This window comes from Rhodamnia argentea, chromosome 6 (genome assembly GCF_020921035.1).
Source record: "Rhodamnia argentea isolate NSW1041297 chromosome 6, ASM2092103v1, whole genome shotgun sequence".
NCBI classification, from domain to species: domain Eukaryota; kingdom Viridiplantae; phylum Streptophyta; class Magnoliopsida; order Myrtales; family Myrtaceae; genus Rhodamnia; species Rhodamnia argentea.
The window spans coordinates 8,173,978-8,195,034 of NC_063155.1; the positions used below are offsets into that span (position 1 = coordinate 8,173,978).

The 21,057-nt window shown below is 41.2% G+C and overlaps 3 protein-coding genes and 5 non-coding genes across 10 annotated transcripts; 3 read left to right on the top strand and 5 right to left on the bottom strand.

Annotated features, from left to right (window-relative positions):
• Positions 1-492: 492 nt before the first annotated feature.
• Positions 493-566, bottom strand: TRNAI-AAU. Its single transcript has one exon. It is a non-coding gene; the product is annotated as a tRNA-Ile (tRNA).
• A 1,062-nt stretch (positions 567-1,628) lies between these two features.
• LOC115746271 lies at positions 1,629-1,707 on the bottom strand. Its single transcript, XR_004016015.1, has one exon. It is a non-coding gene; the product is annotated as a small nucleolar RNA snoR122 (small nucleolar RNA).
• Positions 1,708-2,412: 705 nt separating this feature from the next.
• LOC115746257 lies at positions 2,413-2,500 on the bottom strand. The gene has a single exon (XR_004016013.1). It is a non-coding gene; the product is annotated as a small nucleolar RNA R44/J54/Z268 family (small nucleolar RNA).
• A 107-nt stretch (positions 2,501-2,607) lies between these two features.
• Positions 2,608-2,679, bottom strand: LOC115746253. Its single transcript, XR_004016012.1, has one exon. It is a non-coding gene; the product is annotated as a small nucleolar RNA Z267 (small nucleolar RNA).
• A 3,172-nt stretch (positions 2,680-5,851) lies between these two features.
• Positions 5,852-5,924, top strand: TRNAA-AGC. Its single transcript has one exon. It is a non-coding gene; the product is annotated as a tRNA-Ala (tRNA).
• Positions 5,925-9,766: 3,842 nt separating this feature from the next.
• LOC115742123 (expansin-A15-like) lies at positions 9,767-11,482 on the top strand. The gene is made up of 4 exons (XM_030676241.2): positions 9,767-9,841; positions 9,958-10,105; positions 10,272-10,584; positions 10,751-11,482. Exons 2-4 carry the CDS (start codon positions 9,979-9,981, stop codon positions 11,055-11,057), a joined length of 747 nt encoding a protein of 248 aa, XP_030532101.2. The 5' UTR covers positions 9,767-9,841; positions 9,958-9,978; the 3' UTR covers positions 11,058-11,482.
• Positions 11,483-12,587: 1,105 nt separating this feature from the next.
• Positions 12,588-14,256, top strand: LOC115742112 (chlorophyll a-b binding protein 4, chloroplastic). The gene is made up of 3 exons (XM_030676229.2): positions 12,588-12,910; positions 13,415-13,830; positions 13,933-14,256. The coding sequence occupies exons 1-3, from the start codon at positions 12,693-12,695 to the stop codon at positions 14,067-14,069; spliced, it is 771 nt and encodes a 256-aa protein (XP_030532089.1). The 5' UTR covers positions 12,588-12,692; the 3' UTR covers positions 14,070-14,256.
• A 79-nt stretch (positions 14,257-14,335) lies between these two features.
• Positions 14,336-20,621, bottom strand: LOC115742074 (agamous-like MADS-box protein AGL65). Of its 3 annotated transcripts, none has more exons than XM_030676174.2 (12): positions 20,473-20,621; positions 19,544-19,728; positions 17,706-17,765; positions 17,586-17,604; positions 17,422-17,486; positions 17,319-17,334; positions 17,152-17,213; positions 16,586-16,682; positions 16,288-16,335; positions 15,979-16,106; positions 15,301-15,751; positions 14,336-14,728 (listed from the first exon to the last, which is right to left on the bottom strand). In XM_030676174.2, the coding sequence occupies exons 2-12, from the start codon at positions 19,726-19,728 to the stop codon at positions 14,717-14,719; spliced, it is 1,143 nt and encodes a 380-aa protein (XP_030532034.2). In that variant the 5' UTR covers positions 20,473-20,621; the 3' UTR covers positions 14,336-14,716. The 3 variants fall into 3 exon arrangements, with proteins under 3 accessions (XP_030532034.2, XP_030532052.2, XP_048136347.1); XM_030676192.2 differs by lacking the exon at positions 20,473-20,621 and adding an exon at positions 19,984-20,225; XM_048280390.1 differs by lacking the exons at positions 16,288-16,335; positions 20,473-20,621 and adding an exon at positions 19,984-20,225.
• Positions 20,622-21,057: the final 436 nt, after the last annotated feature.

A 21,057-nucleotide genomic window follows, 5' to 3' on the forward strand; every position in this document is an offset into this window, starting at 1 on the left:
AAAAGGGAAAATCTTGACAAAACAAAGGGCCAAAAAAAAAAAAAAACCCTTCGAACATGAAAAAAAAAAATCTCCATATAGTCAAAAATTTAAAAAAAGAAAAGAAAAGAAAAGAAAAGAATTGTTGCTAGTTAGTTGATCTTTTAAATGAAAATAAGAAAACATATGTTGGCTAAAAATTGATTTGAATATGAAATAGGTTCATTAAATTGTAAATTTAAAGGCTAAGGTTATTCCCTATGCAAATCTTTAACACGTAATGCTGGTTCAAAAAATTATGTGCCCTTGCTGTAAATTTTCCATTGAAGATAGTCTCATGTTCAATTTTAGATTCATCTCGTTCAAATATTTGCATCTTACAATAAATTTTCGAATTAATACCACAAAAACTCCAAACCAACACATTCGTGGTACATTTACCCTCTACTACTATCCGTTAAATTTTACCATCGAATTGCATAGAGCCAATAAAAAAATATCGGAAAAGGAGGATGGCCCATGCAGGTCTCGAACCTGCGACCTTCGCGTTATTAGCACGACGCTCTAACCAACTGAGCTAATAGGCCTCTTTGATGCGACTGTTCGGATTTCAATGTTAATTAACGTGAAAAAAAAACACAATAGTTGTTGACATTAACTTCCACCAAAAGCTATGTCGCGCAGTCAATTGTTACCAAATCTCAACGCTGCTAGAAGAAGTAGAACGAGAACATTCATAATGTTTGACTACTCAATACGAGACTAAATGCTTGCAAAACCCGAAAAAAGAACGAACCAACGTAGCACTATAAGGTACTATTTGTTTAGTAAAATAGAATGATTAAAAAAAATCATTTTATTCATAATAACCAATGACAAATCAAACCTTCGAAGAAAAAGAAAGTTAATGAATTGTCATACGATGTACATTTACCAATCACCAAAGTCGGGATCATTTCCATACACATCCCAGCGGAAACATTACAAATCCAGAAAGGAACTTCTCTCGGACCGAACCAGGTTCAATACAAATCGCATTCTTGTTCTTGCGCCACGGCCGACTTCTTCTTGCACCGTGGACAGGAAGATCGAGGACTACATTCCCAACCCGTCGAGGATGATGATTCAACATGCGAGGCGAAGGCGCTATGTGTATCTGCATCGAGAAGCATTGTGTCCCAAACATCCGGTTCACAGCATCAAAGATGACAGATCAAACAGGAAGAAATCTGAAGCCTTCATTCTTATACCACTGGAACAGCTCATTTCATGAGGTGGCCCTTTCGGAGCCCAGCCGGTGTGGCGACTAGGCTTCGACGAACACAGCCCCCTTTCAAATCTCCGTTCTTCAGGAAGCAATCATCAGGCTCAAGAAACAAGGCGCGAAATCTGGAATAAAAAAACGAGGAATGTTCGCCAACGCGATAATCGTGCTAACTGCAACAGCTCGATTTCTCAACAATGGCATACCCATTTCCCATCACCGTCCGACTCTTTCAATGCTTAGTTCAAACCAACTCCGAGAGGCAAATATTCAAATGGAAAACAAGGATAAACTACAGTAGAGACGCCCATAAAAGAAAATTCGTGCACTCTGAAGAATGCATTTCTCAAGAGACTGTTGTGAGAATCCAAAACGAAACATGAATTGCCTCAGAGGTAGTGACAATTTTTGCATATCATCATGCAGTAATCTGATAATGCGTGCATCAAAATACATCATCGGCAATCGCCGTGGCGATTAATAGACAAAAAAAAATGAATGAAGAACAGGGCATCAAAGAGACACCCAAAGACAAATCATCATACTGCTGATGTGTTCTTTTTTTTCTCATCACTTGCACGACAAGTAACAAGAAAAGGAGATGGAGACAATTGGGAAGCTCAAAAACAAATAAAATATATTCCATGAAGATAAGTAGAGGAAGCCATGTAAGTCCCTAGATCAAGTGCAGTATTGTTCTTAACAGATAGCCATGAAAGCATTCAAGAGATGACAGAGGCCTCAGAGTAAGAACAAAGATTCTAATCACGGAAACATTCACTGTAATTCTAGAGCATATACATGGAGGATAGCTCATGTAAGGCCCCCTTAAAAACTACTTCGACCCCACATCTACCAGCGTTGTCATTGCACAAGCATGTTGCAGTCAAACAGTAATGCACACTACTAAGCGAAAGTCTATACTACAACAATCCCGGCAGAACAGTTTCAGAGTTGAACACGAGCAACGTAATAAAACAACATGATACTCTAACAGAAAGCACTGGAATTGATCTATGAGAACTACATCTTCACAATAGTCATGTTACAAAGTTCACACACTGTCATGGGAATTTACAGAAACAGCTCAGGGGACAATAACAGAGCATGAAACAGGGGAAAAGCCATGAGAGAGCACAGGGATATGATTCCAGCAAGAAACGCTGAGAAATGCATCAGAGAGATTCCCAACTAGACGTAGTCACCATCCTCCATAGGAGTGCTGATGTCCCTGTCTGTTTTGTCGTCATTTGCACAAATCATCGCGCTTCTTGCATCACAACATAGCATTGAAAAAACGAGAATCCGAAACTTATAAACGAAAAAAAGATCGAGAAATAGATCGAGAAATAGAGTTAACTGGGAATGCCTCAGATTCGTTTTCTTTTCAAAGAGAAGGAATCTCTCAAAGTATATTTAGAACCATCACCGGCAGAGACCCACCTAAAAGTTTTTGACACTCATCGTTCGGATAAGAAGGGCGAAAATCAAATACCCACTGACACCAAAAATCCGAACTTTCGAAAATCAAATGCCAATGAGACTTAAAAGTCCGAACTTTCTTCTCAGGATGACAAATTGATCAGACAAAAAGGCGACGAGCGAACTGCTGATTCGCACGACGTGCGCAATCTCAACCAAAGATGAAGCGACAACGAAAAACCGAGTCGGCGTTGGCCGAGACGGGGAATGAAGAGAGAGAGAGAGAGAGAGAGAGAGAGCATCCACGGCTCAGATGAACAAAGCAGAGTGGCAGAGGCGTTGAATATATATCGGCGAAGGGGCAAAAAGTTAGGGTTTCGAGTTCATTCTGGTGAAGTCCAGCATCGCCAGACTAAGGCCGACCGGACCTCCACCACCACAATCTGCCGGCCCACAAACGGCAGAGCAGTTTTGTCGAGGGCTGACCATTGGCCGGGCCGATCCCGGCGGGCTTTTGCAATTTTTCGGCCCGGCTCGAAGTTTTCGGGCTTAGGGAAATCATGCCCATTGAATAGGGTGGCCGTAGCCGTGGGTTTAGGTTTTCCATTTTCAGACTTTAACTATTATAAAATAAAATCTTAAGGGATATGTTGACTAAAAATCCTAAACTTGTCATGAAAATACAATCGAATCCTAAAACCTGTCAAATTGGTGAAATTGAGTCTTTCGGTTAATTTCGTTCAATTTGGCTAACGTAAAATGTTAACGTAAATTTATTTAATATTTTATCTTTTCTACATGACGATGATGTGATTAAAACGACATCATTTTCGAGGGTCGACGACCTTCATCAATTGCAGTCGAGGGCCGTTGACCCTCGCCCAGCTCATAACCCTCTCCTCGAATGACCCACCACTCAATTCTCACAGCATCTCAAGATCACCCAAGATCCATTACTCGGCACTTGACCGCTTGATCAACGGGTTCTTAGGATATGACAGGTAATTGGCGAATTTGGATAGATGGGTCGGCCCGAATTGGTGGAGACCCTCGAATCGGCGTAGGACGAGGACCAATAACTCTCGAGGAGGCCATAATTGAGAGATCCGAGGAGCTCTGCGATGTAGACTTTGATGCGGTCTTTGAAGCACGATGGAGAGGGTGGTCGGGGAATTTGAGAAGAAGAGGAAGATGAGGCGAAGGAGGAATGAAGACAAGGCATGGAGTGAAGGAAGAAGAGAGAGAAGATGAGGATGGTGACAAGAGTGAGGGAGAGGAAGAGCGAAGGGATTGAACAAAGAGCTTTGAGGGTTGAATTATGGAGGTTTGTGCCGGTGTTCTAGAGCGACATCAGCTGGGCAAGGGTGAGCAGGCCCTTGCCGACCACTTCCCCCCATCGCTAGTCCTTTCCTCGCCGTTGTTCTACTTTTTTTTTGGGTTTAGTTTGTTTTTTAATGTAATTTTTATTTAAAATTGCATTTAAAATCATATTTAGATCAAAACGACGTTGTTTTAGTCATTTCATTACCATATAGGAGAGATAAAATATTAAACAAAGTCATGTCAACATATTATGTTGGCCAAATTGAACGGAGTAACGGATGGACTTGATTTCACAAGCTTAACAAGTTTTAGGGTTTGATAACACTTTTTATAAGTTTTATGATTCAATTACACTTTCGTGACAAGTTTTAGGACTTCTGATGAACATATCCCTAATCATTAATATAGTTCGGGCCGTACTAAAATTTTGGTTTATGCTGGGTGGACTGGACCGGCCTGGCCCTATCAGAGCCCGAAAAGATTTGGGCTGGTCCTGGTTTCAAGCCACCTGACATTTTGCTCCGCCTTGCCAGTTTAACAAAACAGGAATAGAGGCCCAAGATCTCTTCGCCATTGGCCCACTTGATACTTCATGTCCGTTCACAAATAATTTTTTTTTCTTCTGTTGTCATGTTTGTTTTCTGCTTGGCATGAGATCATTGTCCTTGATCAGTTAATACGCGATGAATGGACAGCGCCGGGCCAGGGGCCGGGGGCCGAGGCGAGCGGATTGACGCTCGCCGGTCCCTCATCAGATAAAATTTGGCTCTCGGTCAGGCCCGCGAATCCTAGCTCAAGCTACCGTGGATAATTGCGTACCATGAAGAACATCTAGCTTAAGGAGTGCTCGCATCTACTCAGTTTAGTCCATGAACAATCACATCATATAGACCTATTTTTGTCCTACTATTAAGGGTGAGCTTTGCTGCGTTCAACCATGGCAATCACATTCCGACCCAAAAAAAAGAAAAAAAAAGAAAACCATGGCGATCACATAACCACCACTTTCGTTGTCCATATGTAGGCCCGTCAAATGGGTCGGGTCGGTTTGAATGTGGTCCAACACAAATTGATCCATTAAACCCGTATCGACCCATCTTTATGTAATACTAACCAACTACAATCCTACCAACATTACTAAAACACATTCATATCTATATCAAAACATTTAATCTACTTTAAACTCTTTTATAAGAATATGTTACTCAGTTAGATTTTTTTTTTATCAAATCAAAAAGTAAGTCAACTAAATAAAATTCGTTAGTAGATAAAAAAAAAAGAAAAAAAAACATAGAAAACCTAAAGATTGAAATTTGCAAGAAGAATTAAGGAAAAAAATAATCCGTCTTACGTGACATCAGTCTTGATGCGAACCATTTTTCAAAAGAAATGCGAATTTGTTATAATTATTATTTGTTTCTTCTCTTTTCTTTCTCCCTCTCAGCTTTTGATGTTTTTCTCCTTAATCCGGCGCAAGGGCTAGGCGACTCTCGCCGGTCAAGGGGCGAGGATATTGACGGGGCAGCTGAAATCAAATATCATTGTCTTTATGGGTTTGTCCAAATAGGGTGAGATCAAGATGCGACGGAGGGTGGTGTTGACACCGTCATACATATGCCGTCACTTCACATGAACGATCGCCAAATCCGTCAATGAAGCCAAGGCCGAGAAAAACGACAGATCGTGTGCTGTGCGGTGCGGTAAGGCATTGCTAAACCTGAACTGAACCGGGCGGTCGTCCCTCCACGTCCTGTCGTCTCATTGTCTGAAAGTCGGGCATTTCACGGACGGTCGTCCTTCTTTTGCTCTAGCAACTTATTTTTATGTAATAAATAGAATAATTATTGACCTGTTATCACCAATGGGGATGTAGCTCAGATGGTAGAGCGCTCGCTTAGCATGCGAGAGGCACGGGGATCGATACCCCGCATCTCCATTGTCTTTTGAACTTTTTCTTTTCTTTTTGACCTTTTAGAACGATGTCTGTCTTTCCATTTTTTTTCCTTCCTGGTTTGGTAGAGACATTAGTGATCAAGAAGGTTGAGGTCGTGTAGTCTTGTATCAAAAGTTCGTCTTGTTGGATTTCTTGTTTCCATAGAAGGGGATCGATCATCGACACAACGGCTTAGTCTTGTCTTCATCGACACAGTTTTGTCATGAAAGCCAGAGGTTGTCTTCTAATCAAGGATGGCTTTTTAGAAGAAGACCAGACCATGGTATGAAAATGATGTCTCTTGGACCTATTTTCCTTCAATGGGAGGGCAAGGAGAGGGGATTCGTATATTCGGGTTTTGGGTTATCTTCCTAGTCCGGTCTCGAGAAAACATTAGCAGGGGAAGAGGAGATTGTCTTGAGAAGAGGCAAACAAAATGGAAAGAGCCTAGCGTAGTTAGGTTAAGAGACAATTGAGCGTTCCACGACGTTGTTAGGATCTCGTGCATGCCTTTTTTAAGAAAGAGACGCGACAAAAAGGGAGAGAGATATGTAATATGGCTAGGTTAAGAGATAATTGTGCATGCCCACTTCATATGTGCGATAACATTAGGGTCAAAATCATATCGAACAAGCCGATATGAACACCGTGCAATTTACAATTTAGTCCTAAACCTTTTTACGGCTTGCCAATTCAATCATAAACCTTTAAATTATGTCAATTTAGTCATAAATTTTTTAATGACTTCCAAAATAGTCTTAAACCTTTCAACGAATCGCCAATTTAGTCCTTCTAGCCAATTACTGTAATAATAAGTTGAGGACTAAAATGGCAAAACTTCAAAAGATTTAGGACTAAATTGTCACAATTTTAAAATATTTAGGATTAAATTGACATAATTGAAAGGTTTATGACTAAATTGGCAAATCCTCAAAAGGTTTAGGACTAAATTGACATAGTTAAAAGGTTTACAATTAAATTAGCACGTTGTCAAAAGGTTTATGACTTTTTTGATAATTTTCCTGCTCAATTGCGTGCTTGATGTTTCGAGCTTCCGGTCTTAACATTTGAAGCAAATGAGATGGTCATTCCGGCGGTCTAATTCAAGCCCTAACAACAAGAAAAACATCTTACAGAGAAAGCTGAAATCCATGCAAAGAAGCAACAAAAACTAGGGAAAGCATAGCGCCGATATGAGCCCGAAAAAGGGCAAAAGGACACATCGCTGGCCATCCCCCACCCTCGTCGACCATTGCACTGTCCTCGCCACTGCAACTTATATTTTTTTTAGCTTATTTTAATTTTTTAAAAAATATTATGTGACATTTTTTTAATTGATTTTTAACTTTTTTTATTGCCGATCGGGATCCTCCGGTGAGCCACGTAGATGCCACATAAGATTTTTGGCGAAGCTTACCGGAGTTGGCACTCAAATAATCTTTTTTCAAAATAATTGGCACTTAAGTGATCGGAAAAAAAGAAAAAAATTAACACCAAAGTGAGTGCGGTATACAAATTTTGACACTTGCAATGTCCTTCGGCCCCTGAAAAAGCAACCCTTGAAGATTCATATCACATGGTCTAGGCCCGTTCTGCGGACTCTCTCTGTCTCTCCCTCCCAATTGCCCATGGATTTGGAATTTTCAACTTTATCTTCTTCTTTTTTTTATTTATTTATTTTTGGCTTCAACTTGATGTACAAATATGGACGATTTACATTTCCATCACATCCCAAGTATTTAATCCCACGGAGTTTTTAAAATTCGAAATCAATAACTTCGCACGATAAATCGATTTTTAAACTCAGCTTGGCGGGCCTAAGGAGGGATGGCCGTCGCCTAGTTGTGCAAATTTTTTTTCTAATGAATGGCATGCCACACATATATTTATGAAATCTCTACTAAAATCTATTAATTCCATCCTCGATGCCTATATTTATTATAATGAAAAGAAGCTTTCTTTTTTTTTTTTTCCCTTCTTCTTACAGGAACGAAAATAAGGAATGGCACTGAAGTGAGGATGATGTAATGAATGAGAGCTGTTGTTTTGTTCTTTCAATGCATTAACATGCAGATATCGACATGCATCACAGAGAGAGCATCAGCCACGTTCTTCTTCTTTCATCTTCTTCAACCTCCCAACTGCTGTGGGACAGATAACATTCAATGAATTAGGGTTTTGCCATATCTTTTCCTCCACATCTATCTTTCTCTCTCTCTCTCTCTCTCTCTCTCTCTCTCTCCATTTCATGCAGAGAAGTAATAAATATGGGTCGAGATTGCCACAGTCGCAGTAATCAAAGAAGAAGTTCTTCTTCATTTTTTCACATCACACCGCAGTGAGTCGGTCGGAATTTGGACTGATCCTTTTTGTTGGACCAGATTTCGCAGGCTCATTTAATGTCCGTAATGACGTGCTTTAAACATGTCTCTTTTTTTACTATTTCATGCATGCAATTTGAGATTGCTGTATACTTGTTTAAATTATCACGAGCAGAATATGAAAAATGCAACCGATCCTTTCGTTTTCCTTAGGTCACCGGGTCATCGGCCGGAAGTTTCTTGATTGTCGGATATCATCGAGAAACGGGAATCCGCGTTGTCAAAAGATTTCTTCGATTGCTTTTAATCTGTAATGAATATTCGTCATGATGGAGATAAGCGAGTATGCTAAAAATGAAACCCTAATTAGCGAAATACTCGAAAACAACTTCATAGTCCTTCTCAGTGGGATTTTTTAACCAACGTTCCATTTGTTTCGCAGATAATGAATGATTTTTGGAAGACATCTCCTAAAAACGGTAGAGTGCATCACTTATAATAATGAACAAGCGAAAAATATCTTCATTATCCATAAAAATGTTTAGATATAGATTATTGTCAATAATGAAATTATTTTTCACCGACTAATTAATTCAAGCGATGCAATTGATCACTTTTAGGAGAATGTTTTCGCTTTCCCACAAGGCTCCGTTTGTGGAAAATTGAAAACATTTTGTAAAAGATAATCACTTATATCATTGATGACATTGACCGAGCGAAATTTTTTTTCATTGTTTAAGCAAATGTTTAGACACAAATTATTGTCGGTAATGAAAATTTTCTTTATTGACTAATTATTTCAAACGATACATGCGATTATTTTTAGGAACATGTTTTCAGTGAAATAAACCGAGCCTAAGTATCCGTGTATTTTATGTGTATACACTATAGCTAATATCTCCCTAATACGTATATACAATGTATGATGGTGTTCATGGTTTTCTGGAAAATAGCTAGCTTCGCTTCCTCAGTGAAAGTTGGAACTCAAAATGCATGGGAAAAGGCTGGAAGTATATGTGCTCAAGGCACGGGAAATGCAAGTCCTGCAGTCAATCGGCTTTAACTGTTTCTGGGGAAGATAAGGGGTTAGTTTTCTGCAGCATCTCTTCCCATGGCGGCGACATGAAGAAACTATCGCCTTGATGAAGTTTGAGCAGCCATTGATCTCGTGGAGATCATGTTGTGTTTTCGAACTAGTGGAACCATGCTCACCCCTCTAAAAGGAAGAAGAAAGAGAACCAACCCCGCAGAACAGTCTCTTTCTTACCATCTACGAAGGGTTTGTATGAATGCAAATGATCAAGATGTAGTCAACACAGAGGCTAGCGAAGCCACGTGGTCCGAAGAGACGCAGCTCTGTTCTTGACACAGACAAAACAACCATTGCACTTGGCGGTTCAAGGTCCCCACCTCAACACATGCAGAAGAAAGACGAAAAAGGTGAGAGGGAGAGAGAGAGTCAGTTTCCTTGGGAAGCGGTTTCTGTATCTCCATCAATGCTCTGTCTATATAATCCCTCCAAAACCCTCCTGTTTTGCTCCACAGCGCACCAACTTCTCCTCCCTCCTTAGGCCATCAAAGTTCAGCAACCTCTCTAAGGTTTGTGCCTTCCCTCCAGACATCTTAGCTTAGCCTAGTTTACGTGAATAAATCTTATGATATGTTCATTTCATGCAAAGGGCTGACTAACTATCCTTTTCTGCATGCAAGAACAGGAAGTGATAAGGAGAAAAAGAATGGCTTTTCTTGTGGTACTCTTGGTGGGATTGCTCTGTTTGGGGTCGTCTGTTCGTGGATATGGCGAAGGCTGGATCAATGCGCATGCGACCTTCTACGGCGGTGGCGACGCGTCCGGCACAATGGGTACTTGACTAATTCTTTTGAATGCGTTCGATCTTCGGACATTACTCTCTACACGACGTGAGATTGCATTAGTTTGATGAGAGCCGTCTGATAAAATTGAAACGATAAACTGGGGCAATTGTTCAACGTGCATGATCAATTTGGCAATGCTTTCTTCTGTGGCAAGGCGGGGCTTGTGGCTATGGGAACTTGTACAGCCAGGGCTACGGCACGAACACGGCGGCCCTGAGCACCGCCCTGTTCAACAGCGGGCTGACCTGCGGGGCCTGCTTCGAGATCAAGTGCGTCAACGACCAGAGGTGGTGCAACCAACGCTTGATCGTGGTCACGGCCACCAACTTCTGCCCGCCGAACAGCGCACTCCCCAACAACGCCGGCGGCTGGTGCAACCCGCCTCTCCACCACTTCGATCTCTCCCAGCCGGTGTTCCAGCAGATTGCCCAGTACAGCTCTGGGATTGTCCCCGTGGCTTATAGGAGGTTGGCAATCTATTATGCTCTGCATTAATTCATTTTAACTCCACGTCAAAAGTCAATGGGAGCTGCAATTTTAAAACTGAATGCATGATGTTACACATAATTAAATACATTAAACAATCGAATAATTTATTGGCACAGCTAATCTTTTCAATGTTTCATGTCGCAGGGTGCCATGTCAAAAGAAGGGAGGCATCAGATTCACCGTGAACGGTCGCTCCTACTTCAACCTGGTCCTGATCACCAACGTTGGTGGTGCAGGGGACGTCCACTCTGTTTCGATCAAGGGCTCGCAGACCGGCTGGCAACCCATGTCCCGGAACTGGGGCCAGAACTGGCAGAGCAACTCGAACCTCGACGGACAGAGCCTCTCCTTCTCGGTCACCACCAGCGACGGCCGGACCGTGGTCTCCAACGATGTGGCGCCCCCCAACTGGTCCTTCGGACAGACCTTCACTGGCCGGCAGTTCGCGTGAATACGAGCACAATGTCTAGTCCTCTGGGCTTTGGCTAGTAGAGCCTAGGGGCCAATTAGGGCAAGAATTGTGTAGCTAGCAGTGCATATTGGGTCAGCCATGTCAATTAAGACATGAAGCAAAGGTTTATTTTAGGATGGCCTTTGTCTATTCTGTTCTGGTCTACTTTAAGGAAAGAACAGAGCAGTGAAGATGGCTGTGGTGGGGGGTGCTGAGCAATGTCACCACCCTTCTTCATGAGTCAACAGTCTTTTATTATCTGGTTGGGTTGTGTTTGTGTCTCATCCATTGGTGAAGTTACCATGGAGGGAGCATTGTAATGGGCCTTTTGTTTTGCCCTTTCAAATGTTTAGTCATGGTCCAGTGAGGACTGAACTGTAAGAGGTAGCTCTTCTTGGTTCATGGTTTGTCAGCTTGGAACATAAAGTATGGTGTCAGTTCTTTTTATCTCTCTCTCCATGTACCCCTAAAATATGGAATATTATCCAAAAAGTTCTAAATCTATTGCACTTTGCCAATTCAATTTTATACCTCTTAAAATATTTTCACGTTTTCCCTATTGAGTCAATCCGGTTAATTTTAACAAGGAATCGCTAATGTGGATACCGATCATTCCACGTAGCACGACCGACATTGACGTGGATATTTTTAATAATATTTTAATATTTTTTTTATTTTCCTTTTTTTTGTTTTTAAAAAAGCGTGGGCGACGAGGTCGCCGATCGACCATCACCGACCATAGACAAGAGCCTCCGCGCCCTTACTAGCCACAAGCTAGGGCGTGGGGCCCTCGCTTGGATCCGGGCAAGGGTTCGATACCGTCACCAATGGCCAGTGAGGGCATAGAGACCCTTGCTTGTGGTTGGCTGCGGTTGTAACAAAAAAAAAAAAAATTAATAAAATATTAAAATTGTCTACGTCGGTGTCGGTCGTGTCATGCAAGATGGGCCGGTATTCAAGTCAGTAATTTTAGATCAAAATTAGCCGATGGACTCGATTGTCAAAATGTGAAAAGCTTTAGGACTCAAGTGGCAAAGTGCAATGATGTTTAGTTACTCTTTTGGGACAATTCTCCCCCCTAAAATGACATATCTAAGGGCTCCAAAGGAAGCTTACATTAGCCCAGCAATCATGTTCTGCCACAACAATCAGCCCAAGCCCAGCATTTCCAAACCATCCAGAAAAGTCACGTCCATCAAATTTGAATCTTGGACTTTTTGGCCACGGACTCATGGGCTTGCAACTGTTTCTGTCTCCTTCCATGGATATCTTCGGATCAAGAAATCTAGATCATGTGTGGCACAGAAAAAGGCCCCACGGTATCTTTCCCAACCAACAGAAGCAAAGAAACTGATCAATGGAGATATTGCAACCAGATAAAGGGATAAGAACCGAGCCCTCCCATTGGCCGATCCCCCACCACAGCCCATCTCAGCCGTTGGATCCCCAGCACCAACCGGATCCGACCGTCCATCATCAACGTTGCACTTGAGCCACACGGATTGCCAAGAGATCAAATTACAAAGGGCATGCAAAAACCGGCATTGGACTCCTAAAACTCCCAACTCTCTTCCCCTTTGCAAAGACTCCCAGTCTTTTTTGCTCAATACACGCAACCTTGGGTTGGAGAAGAAGATGGCCACAGTCACCACACAGGCCTCGGCCGCCGTGTTCCGGCCTTGCTCGTCGAAGACCCGGTTCTTGACCGGCTCCTCGTCGTCGTCGGGGAAACTGAACAGAGAGGTCAGCATCAGAGCCTTGCCATCAACTTCACCACCTGCTTCTTTCAAGGTTGAGGCCAAGAAAGGGGAGTGGCTGCCTGGTCTAGCCTCACCAGGTTACCTCAATGGAAGGTACTAATTCCACTGTATAAGCTTATATAATCTTTCATTCTACATAAGATCTCTCAGAAGAACATTTTACTGAAGTGCTTGATCATTATTATATAGTAAGCTAAGGCGACCCTTGCCGGCCAAGTAAGAGTAGGAAGGAAAGAAAAAGAAAAAGAAAAAGAAAAATAAAAAATTATTAAAAATTATTCAAATCAACACCAGGCGGCAAAATAGATTGAATTGGTATGATTGCAAAGGATTTATGACTCAATTGGCTAAAAGAAAGTTTAAGACTGAGTTGACACAATTACAATATGTTAGACTTTTTTGGTAATTTTTCCAAAATAAAGCAGCGGTACTTTTTTTTTTTTTTGGTCGGAAGCAGCAGTAATTCAACCTTTCAAGTTTTGCATGGAGGAGACATGTCTAAGAACTTTGTTCGGCCTGAGAAAGATGCCGATCCCTTAATTCAGATTGAAATTTGTTCCTGGAACAAGAGATCTAACTCTATAGGGACCCAATCAGTCTTCCAGGTGACAATGGGTTCGACCCGCTCGGTCTCGCTGAGGACCCAGAGAACCTGAAATGGTATATCCAAGCAGAGCTCGTGAATAGCCGGTGGGCGATGCTCGGGGTCACAGGGATGCTGCTCCCGGAAGTCTTCACCAAGATCGGCGTCATCAACGTGCCCACCTGGTACGACGCAGGGAAGGCCGAGTACTTTGCATCCTCCTCGACCCTGTTTGTGATCGAGTTCATCCTGTTCCACTACGTCGAGATCCGGAGATGGCAGGACATAAAGAACCCGGGGAGCGTCAACCAGGATCCGATCTTCAAGCAGTACAGCTTGCCCCCTAATGAAGTGGGTTACCCCGGCGGCATCTTCAACCCCCTCAACTTCGCTCCCACTGAGGAAGCCAAGGAAAAGGAGCTCGCCAATGGTGAGTTTTCAAAACTGTTCGCAGTGGTTACCTGTTTTCGATGCTGACACGAGACGTGAATTTTCACTTGAGTTCTAACACGTCTCTTAATTGTGTTTGCAGGGAGATTGGCAATGTTGGCATTTTTGGGGTTCGTGGTGCAGCACAATGTGACAGGGAAAGGGCCATTTGACAACCTGTTGCAGCACCTTGCAGACCCATGGCACAACACCATAGTCCAAACACTCAGGGGCTACTAAATACATTTCTAGGGCAGAGAGAGAGAGAGAGAGAGAGAGAGAGAGCAGTTTGCTTTTCCTGGTTTGTTTACCATGATGCTCAAATGGTGTTTCTGAGTGATATATGTTGGACATCTGTGTAAAAAGAATTCCTCTGTACAAGGTGACTGATCCTGCAATGAATCTTCTCATGCAAGTTTATCTTCAATGCTCACATCTAAGGCCACCGGCCGAGTTATCGAATGAAAGAAGAGTGTTACAATCGGAACAAGAATCAGGACAATGAATTTATGCATCCTTACATTCATTCTTTCTGGCAAAGTTTCATTTACAGTGAAAATGTAGAGATTCCTTTGGGATTGGTATACAAAGGAGAAACAGGGATGAATTGGAAAAACCATCCCACCTACAAAGTATATGAACCTGTGCTCCTATATCCTGTCTTACATTATTTACAAATCCTGCAGCTGAAATTACAAAAAAGGACCACCGCCACGTGATGTCTTTTGGGTTTCTCTTTCATGGAACAAATTTTCCATCTCATCCCCGTGCACTTTAATCCGACATCAGAGTAATTAGGAGAAAACCTCCCACTCTGATGCAAATCAATATGCCTTCAGCCACCAGTAATCTCAGTATAGGAGAAACAAGGTAGACTTGCGAAATCATCAATCGGATTGCTGCATAGTAATAAAGAGAGAAGAGTTGTAACTGAGGTTCATGGTAGCCAACCCTACAACTTCATAAACGCAAGGCGTATTTGAAGGGAGAGAAATGATGGACAAAGAGGGTTCATCTCTATTGAACATGACGACGCAACATAGAGTTGCTTGACTTATTCAATGTCTTCTGCTAAATAGATTTAGTTCATCCCAAGTGACAAAAACATTAGCGAAAGAACACAATTCTGATTTCTAAAAACACATGACCTGACTACGTGTATATCCATACATGCACACACACATGACTAGGGAAAGATTGAGATTGATAGGCACACGAACTTGCATTTTATGCAAATGAAGGGTATATACAAGATGCATTATTTGGATGAGACCAAAAATACTGAGAAACAGAAATATATATGAAGCCCAAACGTTGCAGCCACCCTAGTACGGATGGAAACTTTAAAATCTATTTCAGCAAGTGCAAGCAAATCTAGACTAATACAAAGGAAGTGCATTATGTAACAATTCATCTGACTAACAACTATGAGAGTTTAACTTGAGTAGAACAAAATGGTCGAATGACTCACCTGATTGAAGGTGTTCCCGTTATACATAGCAATTCCACAGGGGGCAGGAACTGAACACCAAGCATGATGTCCATTGTCATATATCGGCCTTTGCAGTTCAATGTTGTTTGTAACTTGATAATCTACGCCATGTCCTTGTAAGCTCATTTCTATCTCTTGTTCCAACTTATTGCTGGCGACTTGATAATCTACATGGTGTCCTTGGAAGTTCATTCCTATCTCTTGTTTCATTTTCTTCTCCTCCGGTAAAGTTAGGTTGCCATATGGACCATATGGATATTGTTCAGCAACTTGGAGACTTAAGCATCCAGTCCTGTTTAACTCATTCAAAATGCAGCCTTCTTGTACCATATTTTGAACTTGCCCTAAATTTCCGATTTCGGGGTGCTTATCCACACCAAAGTAAGCAGAGCACCCTGGGAGGGAGACATCTGTGGAGCCATCAATGGTTCTGCAGAAATGTCACATCAAGTCCTTGGGTTATGGATTCTAATTAACTCACATGAAACTTCTTCACCAAATCATATAGCAAATACAAATCTAGATCCTGACTTTCAACACTAGTATCGGAGCCATTTGATGATATGGCGTCGATGAAGTTCATAAATTATGCACATTCACAAGACACAAAATATTGGTGGATAGACTTCTAAATTTACTTGTAAAGAAGAGACTCACCCTTCAGGAAGATAGTGAGGGTCGTTTTGGAATAGCAAGTGTTGGTTCTCATTTATTGGAAGCCAGGACAAAGGCTGTGCTTCTGGCATCCCACCCATAATGAAAGGTAAAGGCATGGCATTTTCAAACTGCGACACAAATTAATTTGTATAAGATCTCAATGAAACAAGCATATCGCTGTACAAGTTAGCAGTGCAAGGATTTAAAAAGCACATCCCTCATTCAAGAGTATAAGACTTCGATGCACCCGCATGCACTCACAGGCCTGCGCACTCGCACAGAAATTCCACTGCATCACAAACTTATTACCTGATTTGTTCGCTCCAATGACACAGTTTGATGCTTTCCAACATTTTCCTGGCGAGAAGACACAGGTACTTTCGTATAAAACCACCACTAGTTATAAGAGAATTGGCTGAAAGGTCATTCTAATTTAGAGTTTGAAAATTCTGTTTTCTCCAGATAGCTACAGGTTTGGAAAGTTGAAATTTTTTCTCTTTTTTTAGCAAAAAATGACACTGCATAATATGGAAAGCAAGCATTTAAATGCAAGGTGAGTAACCGTAGCCGAGAAAATGATTCAGACTTTGTAATCTAAGAAATATACCTTATGCTGTCGGATGTGGTTTATAGAGGCCCTAAGCGAGTCTTCCATCTGCCTGAGTTGTTCTATATCATCAATCTTCTCAGGATTCCTCCAGCAGCTGAAACAATGGCACAGAGAAGTGGACTTAGCGAAAGTAAAATACAGAGATCTCTTTCATGATCTTTCATGGTGTTGCAACTTATTGTGATTCATACCCAAATATTAAGTCAGTATCCAACCAGGTAGAAAGATCACGCTCACTGCATTTGCCATATGGATGTTAACATCTCATCTAGATACAAAGGCAAATTATCCTAGGTCTGACAGGTGTGACAAGGTTTCTACATCACTCACCTACTTTTTTATATGCATGATAAATCTATTCAACTACAATTCCATTAGAAAATTTGATACACTACTTATGACTATGATATATTTTTTTTTTTTTTGGTCTGGACTTATGACTATGATTTAACAGGTCAAACAATGACTGAAGCAGTAACCAATATGTGGGCTTCACAATAGATATTAACTAGGATAAAAGTGGAAACAGATACTTTTGAAACAAAAGGCTCCAAATTTTGCACCTCAATCTCTTTTGCGTTTCAGCTAGCTGACTGTGCAGCAGTCTTACTTGATTAGTCATTTCCTGTACACAGCATTTACAATCAAGTAAGTCTATTTATGCAGAAAGCGGTGCAGAGAAAATTCCAGCACCTCATGCATATCAATAATGCTAGCAATGACTTGATACCTCGACCGTTTGATTGCTGCAAAGAGGATGAAACAACAGAATGATTAACACTCTTAGACATTATGCAGAAGACATACCACACTTCCCAAAAGTAATCACGAACCTTGTACCAAGGAAGTCTTGTATATTGACATCATGATCCAACTTCTTAAAGGTTTTCTTCAGAACCTACAGATATCAACAATAAAAATTGGAGGGTGAACAAATTTGACCCACAAAAAAAAGCAATTTCTATCTTCTAAGAAAGTTGATGGTGAAAAGTCTTACTTCAAGGCTCTCCAGCTTCCTGTCCAGTTTGGGTGGGAAAACATCATAAACTAGTTAGATTAACATAGCTAGGTAAGATGGAAATACAGAAAAAAAGGTAAAACAGCGCATGAATGGCACCTTTTTGCCCTTTCCTGAGGAGTTAACTGGGCAAACTTCGCAATGACCTCATCAATGTTGCTGAAACCAAGGCATGCAGCAAGTTTTTTTAGTAGACAATGATAAGCGGTCATGTTGCCACATACTTCACACTTTAATGACATTGTTATTTTCCAAAAGGAAGGTACACTTCCAATCCATAAGATATTGCTTTAAATATCACATATGGCCTTCACTCTCCATTGTGCTCAAATTTCAGAGGCTTGCCTCACAGCAGAATACCATGTCATTGTGAAATTAACATAAAAATGAAACGGTCAATAAAGATACTGATAATAAATATGTCAAAGAACCAAGCCAGTGTAAAATTTAAAGACAACAACTTTACAAAGAAAAATGCATTTTCTCTGTAAAAGTATCAGGCTATGAATGGCAGCAATTTATCACAACCAGATTCATAGGGTCAAACGTTATCACTGCTAAAATTAAGTTCAAACCAAAATCTTGTATGAGATATAGGCCTTGAACAGCCTTCAAGCATGGATAATAGTTAGTTACCCACCGTGTAAAGAAGAGAGAAATTGTATACAGATGCACACAGGCTAGACATTTTCCAATGTGCAACCATCCATTTCTACTCTAACTACGTATTTTGGCTCAATATTCACAGGTAATAGACCTATTAGATAGATGTATCCATGTGAACTGCTTAATTCCAACATAATCTTGACAAGATCATACCAGTAGGGCGCATAATTGAAGCATCATCTGATGCCCGTTAATGTGAAGGGCGACCAATCATCTACAATTGCTTTTGAGATTACATTGTCTACTTTCTACAAATGTTAGCATAAACTGAAAACTGAAAGACTAAAAAGGATGGGTTAAAATTACCAATGATCCATGTACTTTTGCCTGAAAATCACAACTGCCCACCTACTCTCCTTTTTTTTTTTTCACAACCGTCCCTCTATTTTTTTAGAAGTGCACTGGTCAACATAAATCAGGCCAATGAAGGAATTTGCTTATACGGTTGCTAACGCTGTTAGAAATTTTCTGTGTGGATATTTTTCCCTTGACAATCTCTCTCTCTGTGCTTATCTTCTTCGTCTTCAACTTAAAACCTACCAAATCCAAAGCAAAACCACATAATCCAACACCTCCAACAATGCAAAACCTCTGACTCGTAAAAATACTCGCTCATGATCACGATTCCCTACCATGACTGCAAACACAAAGCTCTAGCAGCCATGGCTCTCAAGTTCAACAAAGCATGAGGGGCAATGGCCATGAGCTCGAAGAAACTTGGAAGCTCAAGTGGCCATGGCCTCGAGCATGAAAGCCAGGCAGCCATGGCCAGGAGCCCAAAGAAGTTCGAGCGCCCTGGCCCTGAGCTCAACGAAGCTCAAGCGGCCATGAACGCGTTTAATTTTTCTGTTGCTGATGTGGCTCCTGTTTGAGCCACCTAAAAGAAGCTTTCGTGATAGGATAAGTATACTCAAACGTCATAAACAGTAATCCACTTGTCCATGTCAGCTAAAAATGATAGGCAATAGAAAAGGTACAACTATGTACTAACATGAAGCATTTCCAATGGTAGAGGGACAGTTTTGAACCGGAAAAAAGTAATGGACCGTTTTGATTTTCGGGCAAAAGTACAGTGATGCTTGGTCATATTAATCTCAATATAACCGATGAAGGTGGGACTTTCTATTTATCCAGACAAAGGAGATAAAGTGTTCCAAGATCCAAGATGCAAATCACCAGGTTCTAAATATTGAATGTTACAAAACCTAATTATGCAACTGAATCTGCTATTGATGAGAGAAACTACAAAAGATGTTGGCTCCCGGAATTACCTGCGTTCTCCGTGAAACAATGTCGGCTTATCAGTTGGAGAGAACATCAAAAGGACAATGTCAATGTCGCACAATATGGATAATTCCTTCGCTTTCTTCAAGATGCCGGTTCTTCTCTTCGAGTAAGTCACATGCCTGTTGCTACTGTTCTCAAGTCTCTTTATCTTTAGCTTAACTCTACCCATCTGCAAATTAGCCAACAGGGCCTTAGGAAATTCCTGCTTTCCATTATATGTTTGTAAACTTCAAGGAACCCTTTAATCCAATAACACCGCAAATTTCTATTATCTATCCTGAAGAAATTAAATCATCCTCCGAACATGTAAAAGCTCCCAATATAACCTTGCATGTAAACGAAAAATTTGAAATGAAGCCAATAAGTACTAACGCTCACGGTCCTGAAAGAAATCCCCTTTCTCTTTTCTGACGCAATACTTTACCTTGACTACGAAAAGAAACAACTTGCGATCATAGAAAGAAAGAGCCCATCGATACGAATCTCTAGAACGCGGGAGATAGCAATAGCATCCGACCAACTATCAATTTCCCTTATTCTTTTTCTTGTGATCCCCGCTCGAGAGAAACTAATCGCCCGAAAAAGATTCGGACCCTGTTTTCCTCTGCCGCGGAACTCTCGAAAGATCACAAGTAATAGCAACCCCGAACAAGAAAAATTCGTGGGGGTGGATATATGGGTCGATCAAGAGGGGAGGAAAGGAGAGCGAAAAGAAAGCTTCAGCAAAGATAAGGCAGGGACTAATCCAAATTCCCAAGGAAATGCATCCCAAAAAAAGAAAGCGATTCGAAGCACACCGTAAAGAGAGAGAGAGAGAGAGAGAGAGAGAGAGAGAGAGAGAGATGTATCGAAGAGCGAGAAGATTGAAGAAGAAGAAGAAGAAGAAGAAGAAGGAAATGGGTGTTCAGCTCACAAGATTTGCAGTTGAAGGGACACGCTGTGATTTCGGTCGTGGGAACGAGCCGAGCCAACCAAGTTTGTTCGCAGAGCGCGAGTGTTTGCGTAGGTTTTTAAAGAGAGAGAGAGAGAGAGAGAGAGAGAGAGAGAGAGAGAGGGAGGTTTTACTGTCGAGCGGACAATGGAGAGAACGGGATCTGCGCTGGAACCAATTCGCGGTGCGGTAACTCCGTTTATATGCGACCGTTAATGGGCATCTACTCCGAATATGAGGTCAAAAAACCTACCTTTGGACTATCAAAAAAATATAATCGGAAAAAAGGGAAAAAAGAAAAAGATTAATATAACGAAAAACTTCAAATTAATATACCTGTGATAAATTCATTCAAATTAATTTTTTGACTATTAAAAATCTCAAATTGGTACACATATAACACATTTCCCTTCCGTTAGCTTTCATTAAATTTTATCGTTAAATTACTAAGTTAAATTACACATGAAATTTGACGGATGTACCGGTTTAGCATTTTCACCCTCCGTTTGTCACGGGTGCAATAATTTGACGAAATGTAAAAGCGAATAAATTTATTACACGTGGACC

What these genes read in the sequence shown, in the direction of transcription:
- LOC115742123 (XM_030676241.2), top strand. Translation starts at nt 9,979, where the DNA reads ATGGCTTTTCTTGTGGTACTCTTGGTGGGATTGCTCTGTTTGGGGTCG. An exon ending in CGACGCGTCCGGCACAATGG is followed by an intron (nt 10,106 to 10,271) that starts GTACTTGACTAA and finishes TTCTGTGGCAAG; the next exon opens with GCGGGGCTTGTGGCTATGGG. An exon ending in GTCCCCGTGGCTTATAGGAG is followed by an intron (nt 10,585 to 10,750) that starts GTTGGCAATCTA and finishes TTCATGTCGCAG; the next exon opens with GGTGCCATGTCAAAAGAAGG.
- LOC115742112 (XM_030676229.2), top strand. Translation starts at nt 12,693, where the DNA reads ATGGCCACAGTCACCACACAGGCCTCGGCCGCCGTGTTCCGGCCTTGC. An exon ending in CCAGGTTACCTCAATGGAAG is followed by an intron (nt 12,911 to 13,414) that starts GTACTAATTCCA and finishes GGACCCAATCAG; the next exon opens with TCTTCCAGGTGACAATGGGT. An exon ending in GGAAAAGGAGCTCGCCAATG is followed by an intron (nt 13,831 to 13,932) that starts GTGAGTTTTCAA and finishes TTGTGTTTGCAG; the next exon opens with GGAGATTGGCAATGTTGGCA.
- LOC115742074 (XM_030676174.2), bottom strand. Translation starts at nt 19,728, where the DNA reads ATGGGTAGAGTTAAGCTAAAGATAAAGAGACTTGAGAACAGTAGCAAC. An exon ending in TTGTTTCACGGAGAACGCAG is followed by an intron (nt 17,766 to 19,543) that starts GTAATTCCGGGA and finishes CCTTGGTTTCAG; the next exon opens with CAACATTGATGAGGTCATTG. An exon ending in GAAACGCAAAAGAGATTGAG is followed by an intron (nt 16,683 to 17,151) that starts GTGCAAAATTTG and finishes CCATTGTTTCAG; the next exon opens with CTGCTGGAGGAATCCTGAGA.